The sequence below is a fragment of the Epinephelus fuscoguttatus genome, linkage group LG5 (genome assembly GCF_011397635.1).
Source record: "Epinephelus fuscoguttatus linkage group LG5, E.fuscoguttatus.final_Chr_v1".
Lineage (NCBI taxonomy): Eukaryota > Metazoa > Chordata > Actinopteri > Perciformes > Serranidae > Epinephelus > Epinephelus fuscoguttatus.
The window spans coordinates 4,098,558-4,112,471 of record NC_064756.1 but is presented as its reverse complement, the minus strand read 5'-3'; the positions used below and the strand labels follow the sequence as shown (position 1 = coordinate 4,112,471).

Here is a 13,914-nt window from a genome sequence, read left to right as displayed (position 1 = left end):
CGGAGACGAAAAACTGTGTGCGTCACACCCACGTGTTCGTTGCTGGACTGCTGTGGCGAGTCCGGCGCTCCTGTTTTCACACTGATAAAAAAGATTGTTTGGACGCCTTCAAAGAAAAGAGTTGGTACATCGAATGGAGACAAAGCAGTCACATGGTGGAACGTAGGAGCTGAAACGCTGCAAGTAAGGCAAAGACGATGAATTCATGTCGCAGTCAGAGGAACAAAAAAAAACAGCATGCGCGGCGGCGGTTCAAACTTTTCAGACACCATGGAGGAGAGGGGAAGTTGTTGCAAAAAAGAAATCCCTCCAAAGAGTGTGGAGGGATGAAACACTGAGGTGAGATGAGAGGAGTCACTGGTTGTTTGGCTCTGCTGCCCTCTCCTCCTCTTCCTCTTCATCCTCCTCATCCAGAGAAACGACCCCAGAGGAGGCCACATCTGAGACCCTCCTGCGTGGGTCGTAGTCAGGCGGGTACTCCTCTCCGTTGCCCTCCGCCTCCACCTGGCACATGGGGCTCTCATAGTCCTTGCAGGGGGTGTCGTCGTCCTCGCCAGGTGACAGGTACGTCTCAGAGTAAGACATGGAGTAGCAAGGAGAGTCCTGACCCCCGCAGGGCCTGATGCCCCGCCCTCCCCCGCCCAGGCTGTGGAAGCCGCAGTCCCCCCCGCTGTGCCCGCTCTGCCCCGCCCTCTGCAGTCTGGCCAGCAGCAGCTCCTCCCCTCCCTGCAGCGCTGACAGGATCTTGGCGGCGAGCTCGGCGGCGTTGCTGTGGGAGTGGGTCCCGCGGTGGCCGCTCAGGTCACGCAGCAGCGGGTGGTGCTCGTCCAGGCTGCAGAGGCTGGAAGAGCCCGGGCTGCCTGCCGTGGGGGACGGCTCTCCGCTGCCACCTCCCTCTCCGCCTCCTCCTCCACCCTCGATACAGGGCCCTCGCAGGCCCAGGTGTTGGCAAAGCTGGCTGTGGATCAGGTCCTTCAAGTATGGAGGATATGACGACACATCTAGAGGGAAAGACACAGACTGTGAGCATGAAGTCCTGAAGAGAGGACCAACGATAAGAGAAGAAATAATGTAACATCTCCTGTAGCATCGCTGATTGGAACTGCAGCAGACACTTAAGAGAAACTTCACTCTTTCTAGTACTGTTCACATTTTTACTTATTTAAAAGTTTTAAAGTTTTGAACCACTAATGGCCAGGGATCGGTTGCACAAAACACCTTAAGTTTTCTCCTTAAGTATAACACTCCTGAAGGACTTACACAGTTGCACAGAATCCCGTAAAAGTTTTTCGTTTATTAAGGAAAAACATTAACTAATTGACTGCATTGAAAGAGATTTTACAGTGGTAGAAGTTTCCATGGAGATTGTTGACTTGGACTCACGCTTGTGATGCCTGTTATCATCTCACAGAGAAAAACTGCAGAAGAAAAGAAGACAAGAAAATCATATTGGTCCGAGGAGGAATAGATTAAACTTCTGAAAGAATACAATCATAGAAGGCACTACAAAGTACATTTGATCCCCAAATACCAGAGACCAGAAAACTACTGTAGGAAGAAGCAATGAAAATGAATTCTGTCACATCTAAAGTGTAAAATCAAAAGTGTATCTCTTGGGTTCTCCTGGTCGCAGAACACTCTTCTCAGGGTGTGCTAGTGTTTTTCATGTATCACCATAAACTCGGTCATGTTGCAGTTAAGATAAAGTCAGAGGTACCTAAGTTTTTTACCTTGCTTTGGTTGCTAAGGTCTTTTGTGCAACGGTCAAGGGATTCCTTAAGTATTAGACCAAGACAAGGAGAAAACCATAAATACTTAAGTGCACACTTTAAAGAAACTTTAGGAGAAGCCTTCAGGGTGTTTTGTGCAATTGATTTTATTTTGAGGAAACTTTAACTAGGACTTTAAGGAAAATCTTAACATAAGGTGATCTGTGCAACCAGCAGAGGTGGGTAGAGTAGCCAAATATTGTACTCAAGTAAGAGTACTGATACTTTAAAACAATATTACTCAAGTAAAAGTAAAAAGTAGTCATCCAAATAATTACTTGATTAAGAGTAAAAGAGTATTTGGTGAAAAAACTACTCAAGTACTGAGTAACTGTTGAGTAACGTCTGATTTATTTGTAAAATAAGAACATGAATGCAATCAGTCAATCAAAAATAATAATCTGCAAATTCATGTATTTTAAACGATACCCCTTTAACTAAAACAAAAATAAATTAAATCTTTACAAACATAAAATAAATCAAGGCACAAGAAACACAAATATATTCTTATACTGTATATATATATATATATGTAATAATGTACTCAGAGGGGGGTAGAGTAGCCAAATATTGTACTAAAGTGAGAGTATTGTTGCTTTAAAACAATATAACTCAAGTAAAAGTAAAAAGTATTTTGCATTAAAACTACTCTGAAAAGTACAATTTATCCAAAAAGTTACTCAAGTAAATGTAACTGAGTAAATGTAACTAGTTACTACCCACCTCTGGCAACCAGCCCCAGGGGCAAACAAGGTGGGGGCTTCTGGGGCTCAAACCCCAGATGTTATTAATTAGATTATTAATCACATGTTCCTCTGTTAACACATTTACATGGTATTGTTAGAGATCCTTGATTTACAGTTACGGCAGCCCAGATTATATATATTAATATATATATAATATAATATAATATATTATATCAGGGCATTGATTCAGATGTAGCAGATTTGTTGGCTAAACATTTACCCAGTGAACTCTGCTCCGGCATAGTATAACAAAAATAGGTGTAAAGATTAGTAATGCTGTTTACCCTACCTATGTTATGTCACTTAAAAACGTAACATCAGACATATTTTTCCTCTCTGAAGGTGGCAGGAGTGAAAATGAATCATCCTCAACATTTGTTGTGTTCTGGTTTCAGGATGATGAAGACAGATGGAGGACAATCAGGTACAAGGATGTAGGCTCTACAGGATGATTTGTTTTTAACTTGGCAACTATTTTTCACAAATGATGTACATATTTTGAGGTAAAATAAATAACTTGAACAATAGTGCATATAGCTGCCGAAAATCCCCCGTGTTTTGGGCTGAGCCCTGAATGCATGTAACACTATAGAGCTCTGTTTTGATGAGTGGTTTGTATCTCTTACTTTATTAACACGTGAATCTGCCAACTGGTGTCACTGTTTGGAGTAGTCATGGCTGACTTTTTACCCGATTTTGACCAACTGGATCTGGATGAGCCATTTGAATTTGATGACCGCCCGTATTTATTTGAACATGGAGCACACGGACTAACACGGACGTACACGGACAGTTGGTCAAAATTGGGTAAAAAGTCAGCCATGACTACTCCAAACAGTTGCATTTGTAAGCTCGCTCCAGCCGTAACTTCCTGCAAAAACTCAAGTCTTGAGAGACCAACTGCCGCAAAACACCATAGACTGTATAGTAAAACACCAAAGAAGAAGAAGAAGCATCTTGCGAGACGTGAGATTTCAGAGCCAGACTTTCACTCTCTGAGTGAGTGTTTTGACTTGCCACAACAAACAAACTGATTTTGACCAACTGGATCTGGATGAGCCATTTGAATTTGATGAGCGCCTGTATTTATTTGAACACGGAGTACACGGACGCACACGGACGCAGAGCTCATTGAAACTGAAGAGCGGACGAGGAGAGAGAGGGAGCAGCAACAGGCAGAGGAACATGTCTGAATCCAGCTAAAGGTAAACACACACGTTCATTTCTCCTTTCCGTTATGTTGTCAGATAATTATACTAACAATCCGAGCCTATCTGTGTGAAAAAATGCACTTTTAGTGGACGTATTTTGACGTTGTTTGACGCTGTCTGAGTGCCCTGTTATTTAATATAGCACGCGCTCACGGGCTGCAGGTGTAAGGAAATCGCTCAACTTCAGCAAACACTGAAATGAAGAGACTCGGAGAACCACGGAGAAAAGTTACAGCCAACGGGATTACTTTATTTGCAAAATACAGCTCAATAGAACAAGTTGCAGATCACAAACAGTATGACAGAACAGCCGAAACAGCTCTGCTTATCCAACTTCCAGGTCTGGGCTTATGATCTATTTGTCCCTATAGGTTTGATTTCTCGGGAACCCTAAGTGTTTTCCTTTCTGTTTGATTTCCGAGAATTGGAACTGCGCATGAACCTCAATTTATCAAAACAACTCCTTTATCAGAGTTTCCCTAGCATTCTGAACATCACTTAACTCAAAAACAACTTCTTATAAGGATTCTTTCCTATTGCGAAACCTAGCCTATCTGTTCCAATGGTCAGGTCACCCTGACCCCAAAATGTTCTACTCCATTTGATTTCCCAGAGCTTGACTACGCAAAAACTACTCAACTTACCAAAACACCTCTAAAGAGTCCTTTTTATTGCCAAATCTGACATTTGATCAACTGCTTCCAAAACCTTGTGTAACTGACCTTATTTTCACCTTTGGTATAAAATGATACATTATCTGCTTCTACACAGGCAGGTCAGCCCTAGCTTCGTACTGGAGAAATGTCACATATTGAACATCCTATCACTCATTTAGACAAACGTAGATCGGAAAATAGGGCCCAGGTTGAAAAACACATTAGTTCCCCTTTAAGCTTCCAGTGCTTAAAAAGAAATGTCTGAGAAATAATATCAGTGTTCTATTTTTTAAAGCAGCCAATACACTAATTAATTTGCATGTTAAAATATTAGTTACCATCATCTAATCGGGCTGTTCTCACTAATTCTTCTTATGTTTTCCTACAAAAAACAATGCAACAAATTCATACAAAAAAAGGCTGCATTCAAGTGACCAATACGATGATGGCAGTAAACAAGGAAGTAGTCCCAGGTGCTTGTGAGGAGGCAGGTTGGGGGGTGGATGGGTCACAGAAAACTGACTTGTCCCTGGAATCACAAAATCTGTCTGAACACTGAGTGAACTTTGAGTCACCTAAAAATAACTGTACATTAAGGTAATGTAATGTAACGTCATTCCTGGGGCGCAAATTTGTAGGATATCATACTGCTGCAGAACATGGGTGGAAAAATGAGAAAAAAGAACCAAGATATACGTAGGAAAATTCTGAAAAATATATGATACAACACTGTACCCAATATAGGAATTTCTGCAAAACACATAATGTGGAAAAATATCAAGATCTATGTAACAAACATTATGATTACAGTAGCGTTAAGAACCTAGCTGCAAAATCAAACTGTGATGAGACTGAGAACTGTATTATCATCAAGTGTGACGCTCTATATAATCTGCTCTCAATAAGAGAAGTGTTGCAGCACTGGTTTCATGCAGAGTTGATTAAAGTCTTCTCCAGGCCGGTACGTGTGAAACTCCACCCACTGAATGGCCTTTGCCAGAAGGTAAGAAGCCATAGATGGATATATGAAGATAGAGGAGCAACCCTGAGCTGAATGTTATTAGCTGCCTGCAGTACAGGTTATTGGTGGTTCAGTGTAATCAAGATGAAAGCTCTGGTATACACACACACCCACATGCATACACACAGCCATGGTCAAATACACTCTGTGTATTTATAACCTGCTCACACACCATCCTCACACAGACACTGTCTCTGCAGCAAAGGAAATGATATTAAAGTTGCAGGAGGGATATCAAATTGCGCCGAGGAACAAAAAAAAAATGTTGGGAGAGGATGAAAACTAGGGCACTGGGACAATGAAAGATACAGAGGGAGGGGAGGGGGGTGATGGATGAGGAAGAGGCTGTGTGACGGGGTATTAGGAATGAGGGAGACAACGTGAAGGAAATAAATGTAGCTTTAACGCTGTTAGCTGTATAGGTGTAACGTGTGTTTGTGTGTGTGTGTGTGTGTGTGTGTGTGTGTGTGTGTGTGTGTACATACCTGTGCTCTGTGTGGTGGGCTCGTTGGAAGGCAGAAAGTCCTCATCGTATGAGTCATCGTTGGACTCGTCGCCGTCCACAGAGGACCAGGCCCTCAGCTTAGCCTCCGCGATGGCGAACTGCTCGGCCACACCTGCGTACACACACGTACACACACACACACACATGAGCTGCACGTGTACACAGACAAATAAATGGTTGGCATGGTAACAAGGAGGCAGCGGTCCTTTGTGTCTCCAGGTCATGTAGCTGTTTATGACTGGCGGGTTTGTGTGGTGAACAAAGTGCACGTCGTAGCACTAGACGAGACAGACAGCACTCCCGTTACAGTCGGTGTTCTTCAGTGGTCATTTAGCTGGTGCACTTAAGATGGCTGTCAGTGAGTGTTTGATAGTGTTGTTGTGCAGGTTGTGTTCCTGTCAGTGCAGAGGAGAGAGTACGTTGAAGGAAGCACAAAGAAGAGCCAATGAAAGCACAGAAAAAAATCTGTACGTGACTGGAAATGTCAGGAGACATATGTAAGTAAAGTTAACAGGGTTGGCATCATTGTTGTGTTGATGAGCAGGAGGGAATCACCTGTAGCATCACGACTCACATGGGAAATTTAGCATAATGTAAATGTTTCTTAGAAATAATTCCACTAATACCACAAATTAACTTCACACTCCCCACTCTGCTGCTACCAAACTGTCTTTTAACCCAACAGAGTGCTGCAGGAACGAGTCCTGAAACCTGAGAATAAGTTTCCTCATCTCGAAGTCAATAGGTTTTTTGATTTTGATTTATCTGATTCACCGGAGTACAATAAGTCTGTGTCTTTACAGACTCTCTTTGTGTGCTGGCGGAAGTCAGATGTCGTAAATGAATGCCATTCTGTCAAAGATAATAAAAGAGGTAAGTGATAATGCCCGACGAGGTGTCCATTATCACTTCTTAACAGCCTTGGTGGAGGCGTAAACCACCTCCACAAAGGCCATTAAAAAGTGATCATGCACACCTCGAAGGGAATTATCCTGCTTATACCATGGTCACTTACCAAAGAAATAAACAGAAAGAGTAGTCGTGCAGTCTTTCCTCCACATTAATGTGTCTAAGACCAATAAGATTTTTATTGATTTTTGGAGGAGGCCCTCCGAGATGACAAGTTCAATATTGATGTGAACACTGACGTCAGCTGTGAGAAGGCAAACCAATGGCTACTCTTTTTAAGGAAGCTGAGGAGTTTCAATGTAAATAGGACAATCATGAAATTCTATTCTGCTTTTATCGAGTCTGTTCTTTCTTAACATGCCCTTGGTAACACCTGAGGGTTTACCTAATACCTGGAACAATCATTGCCGCCTGTAAGGTTTTTATGCAACGGAAAGTTATTCAGCTCATGAAGACCTGTGGCCCAGCTATTAGCCAGTAAGCTAATGTTATGCTAGCAAGATTCAGAGTCAATAAAACTGCATATCAGGATTTTCACGAACAAACCATACGCCATGTTTAATATTACTGTCAGTTACAGCATGAAGTAGTAAGTCCACTATCGGACGGGATGTCCGATGATTGCTTCAGGTCAGAGGGGCAGTGTCGTACCTGCAAAGTGTGTTATAGTCTCCCTCCAGTGGTGACCAGAGGATGAGGCACTGAAGGACTGATGTTACTCTCAGTGTTGTAAATTAATTGTAATCAGATTACAGATACTGATACTATTATGTAGCCGGCACATTAATTTAGATCAGTAAACAGACAGTTTCACCGGAGCTGCCTATTCAGTGTTCATTATCAGTTTTTAATGGACATCCTGCAGCCAATCAGAATCAAGTATTCACCCCAGACCATGGTATAAATAACAGTAACCATTTCTGGAGTGTTGTTTATGTGAAAACATGACACAGAATGTGATAAACATTTGCATTTGTGCAGGTTAGGGTTGCAATAAATACATGTGTATTGGTTGAATATGAGCAAAGTTCCCCTGCTTCCCTTCACTGGTTTCTGTACAGCAGGGTCTGACTTTGTTTCACTGTTATGATCAATAAAAGCAAAAGCAGCATGTGTTTACATTCAGTAGGCTATATCTTCAGTAGCTAGCTAGCTAACCCTACACTTTTCAGGGTCTGATTTTGGTTTTGGAACAGGGAAGAAACGTATATCTTTTTCCAACCTCTCCAGGTAACGAGTATCATTAACACACGACGAGCCCCAGGCACAACACTTAGCTCCAAATCCACAAAACCAGCCTGAAAATGAAGGAAATCTGAAACGACTGCATTAGAGTCAAAGGAGCACAGCTGTGTTGTTGTCGGACCCTGGCCTGAGCCGTTTGCTACAGGCCTTTATTTGTCAGAATGTGCAGCCACACCAGGCCAGTAAAAATTGAAGTTTTATGCCAATCACCATATTTTGCAACTAACTAAACTCACACACATAAAGACCACAGAGAGGACATCAGTGTGTGTGTGTGTGTGTGTGTGTGTGGCTGAGGTGACTCAGCATGTGCCAGAACCAGTAAACTACAAAGTCCCAGTGACCAATCCCCTCCAATCATCATCAGGAGCCGGCCAATCAGGGAGGAAGACTCTGTGTCTCTTTTATCTCTGTGCCCAGCTTGGTCCACTCAGTCCATCTGTTCTGTATTCCTCTCTGTCCGTCCACTCTCTCCTTCATGTCACGCCTGTCTTCCAATCCTCTCCCTCAGTGAAACGCTCTATCGACTCACCTGACTCTCCTCATTCCTGCCGCTCCTTTTTGTTTCACCTCCCAGTCTCTCAGCCTCGTCCCTCACTTCTCATTTTGATTTCTATCTCTCTGAATCTCTGTCCTCAGTCCCACTCTCTTTGTGCCTCTGTCTCTCTTTCTGCTCAGCGCTCAGTATTCATGCGTGGTCTCCCACAGAGAGAGATCGATGCTCTCATTCATCTTCCACTATGGGCCCTGAACTCTCCTCACAAACACTCGCACATCCTCCAGCAACTGTAACCGTGTGTGTGTGCAGGCTGCTCTAGTTCTCTTTTGAAAGCCTCCTCTAATTCCTTTCACTTTAGGAAGAAAGACAGTTTTCACCTGCATTCAGACGTTTTTATGTCACTGACCCACATACCACACATAAATGCCAAGAACAGGGATAAAGATGAACTGTACGCCTACAGAAAGATACACACACAACCATATCTGTGTTCTGACAATAAAACCATAGCCAGCAACATGTAGGAGGTGACCTTGTTTAATTCAGACTATAGAAATACTTAACAATATTACTTTGTGTACAAAATACAAGCTAAACAGATTTAAATTTAGACTTTTATTACAAGATACAAATAACATTTGAAGTCTCAATCACTGGAGCAGATTGTCATGTTAATATCAAAATGAAATGGTAACTTTGTAAAAGGTGTCATATAGAAATTATAATAATAAGAACATAGGCGTGTCCGTTCCAAATGTTGTAAACGTCAAGGCCCTCATACTTCCAAGTATCCTTTATGATGCGACAGAGACAGCCAATAGATGGCACTAAAGGGCAGAGTCAGAAGTATCGCACAACAAGAAACGAAGCCACAGTGGAGGAAGCTTTCAGAAAACCAACACAAATATGGACAACGTGAACACAGAGTACGGACCGAAGGCTCCATCCATGTCCGTATAGGGGTGAGTTCAGAAATCCTCCCTCAGAGGGCTGGAGCACACACTCGTACAAACTGAACCGCTTGTAAATTTGGACCGCGTTGGCACGCAGTCAGCAGCAATCACGAGTCGAATCCATGCGCACACACAAAGGCAGATTGTGTAGCCACACGGTGATGCGTAAACTCACTATGGAGAGCTAGATGACAGTCTCTCCAAACAGCCACAGGGAACAGGTGAGCAGAAACCAGCAACTTAGAGGCAGAGCTCTTGGGCAAGGACAGAAGGCATAGTGGTTGACCGGGGAGCAGATGAAACAGGAGGGTCAGAGGCAGGGGAGGTAGCAGTCCGGGAATAAATACTGGAAAAGCCTTGCATAGCAATGGCAAAGAACAATCTGGCAACGAGACTGTCAAGCTGGAGTCTTTATAGTGGCAGGAGGTAATGATCCACAGGTGAGTAGTGCTAGCTTGATGAGAGTTGTGTGGACAGGTAGGCTGGCAGGTAGGTGTGGTGGAGAGGCGGGCAGAGTGGAAAACTACTGAGTGAGCCAAGAAGATGGCAGTATGGCAGGTAAAAAGTGCCCACTGTGACAGGAGGTGGCTGTTTGTGAAACTAAAAGTCAGTGTTGGCTTGTGTTAACTTGATGTATTTACATCCTTTACATGTCACCTACTTACGTCACTTTATGACGCACTTTACGTACGTAGTTATTTTAATTGAAAACACAACTTTTTCTAAACCTAACTAAATAATTTTGGCACCTAAACCCAACCATGCCCCACTACACAGTGGCTCTCATTCATGAAAAGTGAGTAAATCTGTGTGTAGATTTGCACATAAAAGCTTACTCTACTAAAAACCTACTCCAGATTAAGGAACGCCGCGGGAAACTCAGATTTGATTGTAAACGTGTGTATGATCATGAATGCCAATCCATCGTAAAGTGACAGCACGCTCCCGGTAATCAGCAATTAGCATAAATCCCCGCCCATGAATAGCCAATGACCACCATATAAGGAGGTGTAGGTGCATCCTGTCGACCTGTCAGTCATGGCGCAAAGAAAGAAAGAGAGAGAAAGAAAAAAGAAATTTTCCGAAGCTGAGATCGAAATAATTTTGGGTGAAGTGGACTTAAGAAAAAACATTTTCTTTTCTTCAGTTAGTAGTGGTGTGACAGGGACAGGCAAAGCGAAGGCCTGGAGGGAGGTAACAGATGCTGTTAATGTTGTCTGCGTAGTACAAAGAACCATGTCAGAGGTGAAGCGTAAATGGTTTGATATGAAACTGGAGGCAAAGAAACGCATAAGCACACACAAAAAAATACAGCGGTCACCAAACAAACAGAAGATTCATTTGTGGGGTTTTGAATGAAGTGGGAACGGGAAACCAGAGATGTTTTGTGCGTAATGGATAAACTCTAAATCAGTGATGGCTGTCGGAATGTAGAGCTATTTAACATTTATTTTAACAAATGATATGATAACATATAGCCTACAGCAGTTTGTATGCATCGTCTTCAAATTATTTGAATCTTAATAGCCTAAAGCTCTGCTTTATACAACGTAAATTAAACATTTTCAAAGCAGATTTATTCATTCAAATGATTAAAAAAAACAAACAAATAAACGTGTTGTCTCAAATAATTCTTTCAGCTGGCGCGTGCTCCTTCGTGGCTCCACCACCTGCTGCTCCTGCTGAACCCAGGCACCGAGGACGAGGAGGCTGTGATCCGGCTGTCCTTACGGATATTTTTATCATCATCATTCAACATGTAGAAAGAACGTGTAATCTACTGAGTCGATTTACATAGATAATTCACAATCATGAACCTAATCTGGATCTTAAACCTGCTAATTGCCAACTAATTTAACTAAATGTGTTATATTTTTAATATTTTCATTGTCATGTTTAGATTACGTGTTTCAAAGGCATTGTGTACATAACAGAGCGCAGTACGAGTTAAAATTGTAATTTCCAATAGTGACAAGCAATATTTATGTGCTTTACTAAATTTACACAAGCGCTACGAGTGGTCAGGAGCAGGAGTAGATTTTGTTAGTAGCTACGAAAAGATCAGAGCTGCTAAAATATTGATGAATGCGGACATGCACATAAATTTCCGTCTGCAAACAGTTTACACACAAATTCCTTCTGCTCACGTTTCATGAATGAGACCCATTGTGTGCCACCACACGTAATGTGGCATTAAGAGGTTGTGGTCATTGCATGTATTTCTGTGAGATCAGGTTGATTGGGCTGTCTACAGTTTTTCCAACACCTACTGCCAGTTTCCAAATTTGGATTTTCCCACAGGCCTGTTTGCTGCTGTGACCGTGTTAACCTGGTGAGCAGGACTTGGTCAGTCCACATAAACCTCTGCTGTCCACTACAGTGCACCAGAAACTGGAAAAATGGCACTCTAATGCACACATAGACGCAGCTACAGACATGTACTATCATATTCTCACACTCACACACTCTCTCTTTCTTACACATGTACACAGACACACACACACACACACACACACACACACACAGTGACATAAGCCTCTTTGTGTTGGTCAAGGCTGGCAGCCAGTTTCATGCACTGCGAACAGACACTGCAGGATTACCTTCAAAGAATGTGTGTGTGTGTGCTGGCAGAAGTCAGACCATCAATAGGACAACCCCACCTGCATTTTTCAATTCTCAGGACGCCTCCCACACAAACACACGCCGCTGTGTTCTCCTGTAACGAGCCTGCTGCATACAGACCACAACACACCACACACTCACTTCACACATTCGCACATGTTCACTTTATAGACGAACGTGCTCGCTGACATTCACGCAGTGTGTCCAGTCACCCTCAGTAACACCAGCACAGGGCTACGAGGAAAGAGTTGGCAAAAATAAATGGAGTCAGCACAACTGGCTCCCTGATGGAGTGGATGCGATGATGTAAGCTGAAGAGACAAGGAGAAATATAATGTGTGGTAACGTCTCTGGACTGCTAGTCAACTTCTACTGATTAAATAAAAGGGTGTGTATGTGCCATTTACACTGAAACAGGGCTTAATAAATTGATTTAATATATGCAATGGCCAGATTCAAGCTTTTCTGATCATATCCTATTAAATAATACATGAAATAATGACCTATCAAGAACTCAGCTTGTTTGAATCATCATTACAGTTACACATGAAACTACTATCCTCACCAAAGAATACTGAAATGGACCCTTTACTGTGATAATGGATCTCAAAGATGGGGCATCAGAAGAGAAGTGATGTAAATAGTAAGATATAAAAGTGGACAGAAAAAACAGAAAGGAGAACAGAGGAGGTTCGGTGGAAAATCGCTCAGTCACGGTGGCACTAGCCAGGAGCAAAACCTTACTGTGCAAATTAACCTTGAGAGTCTGCATTGCAGGGAGCGAGCCAGAGAACGGAGGCAGAGCGGGCAGGGTGAAAAAGACGGAGGAAAAGAGGAGATAAAGAGACGGAGGGCAGAGAGGGACATTAAGAGAGGGGACGGTGTGAAAGGGGTGAAGGGGGGGGGAGTGAATGAAAGAAAAGTAAAAGATGAGGTGAGTAAAAGATAAGAGGAGACGGATGAGAGGAGCCAATCATCTGTATGTATGGAGGAGAGGAGTGCAGGGCGATGACTGTGGCTGAGGAGTCGAACACCCCATCTGCACCTGGCATTAACCTGTGATCTGTATCTGGGAACTGTATCTGGATAATGACATCTGATCAGGGGCCTTTGCACTTACACCTGGTGTTTTAACGTGATCATCTGATCGCTGTAATCAGATCTCAGCATGCAATAAGAGGGAGAGCCAGAGAGGTCAAGCTGCTGTGTGGACTCTGCTTGTTTTTGAAGGGTTTGTCCAAAGCTTTGAGACAGATGTGGAGCGAGGTGACTTTTCAACTTGCTTTGATTTGACTCATCTAAGGAAATAACCTTGATGAACTGCTGATATACTGTTTAGCCTTTCCTTGAATTGTTTCTGATCACTGTCGAGAGAATCAGGTCCAGACATTAGTTGGGTTTCCATTAGGGTTGGGAATCTCTCTGTGATAGACGATTCGATACGTATCTAGGTACACGGGTTACGATACGATTCAAAAACGATATATTTTTAATACAGAACAATTCGATACGATTCTATGGTTAACATTTGTTGACGTAGACATTAATCCTACATTATAAAATAAAGAAGCCAATTCTATAAAAGTGACATTCTTACAGTATTTTCAAATTTGTAAAGGACCACATCCCCAAGCACTGTTGCTGTATGGCACTGGCAAAAATAAAATAAAAATATAAAATAATAAAATAAAAAGACAAACAACAGCGAAATGTCAAATGTATTTATTTTTAGACATGGAGCAAAAAAAGTCTTGCTGAATGAACATCATTTTGTTGGA

General features: G+C 42.5%; 1 protein-coding gene across 4 annotated transcripts in view; it reads right to left on the bottom strand.

The window, feature by feature from the left end:
• Nucleotides 1–216: 216 nt before the first annotated feature.
• The window catches only part of fam131ab (family with sequence similarity 131 member Ab), a 32,269-nt gene continuing 18,571 nt past the window's right edge, over nt 217–13,914 (bottom strand). For all 4 annotated transcript variants that reach the window (XM_049576953.1, XM_049576952.1, XM_049576950.1 and 1 more), the window contains 2 exons: nt 5,889–6,020; nt 217–1,001 (listed from right to left, as the gene is read on the bottom strand). In XM_049576953.1, coding sequence (XP_049432910.1) covers nt 355–1,001; nt 5,889–6,020 — 779 coding nt within the window. In that variant the 3' untranslated portion in view covers nt 217–354. The remainder of the gene's footprint in view (nt 1,002–5,888; nt 6,021–13,914) is intronic.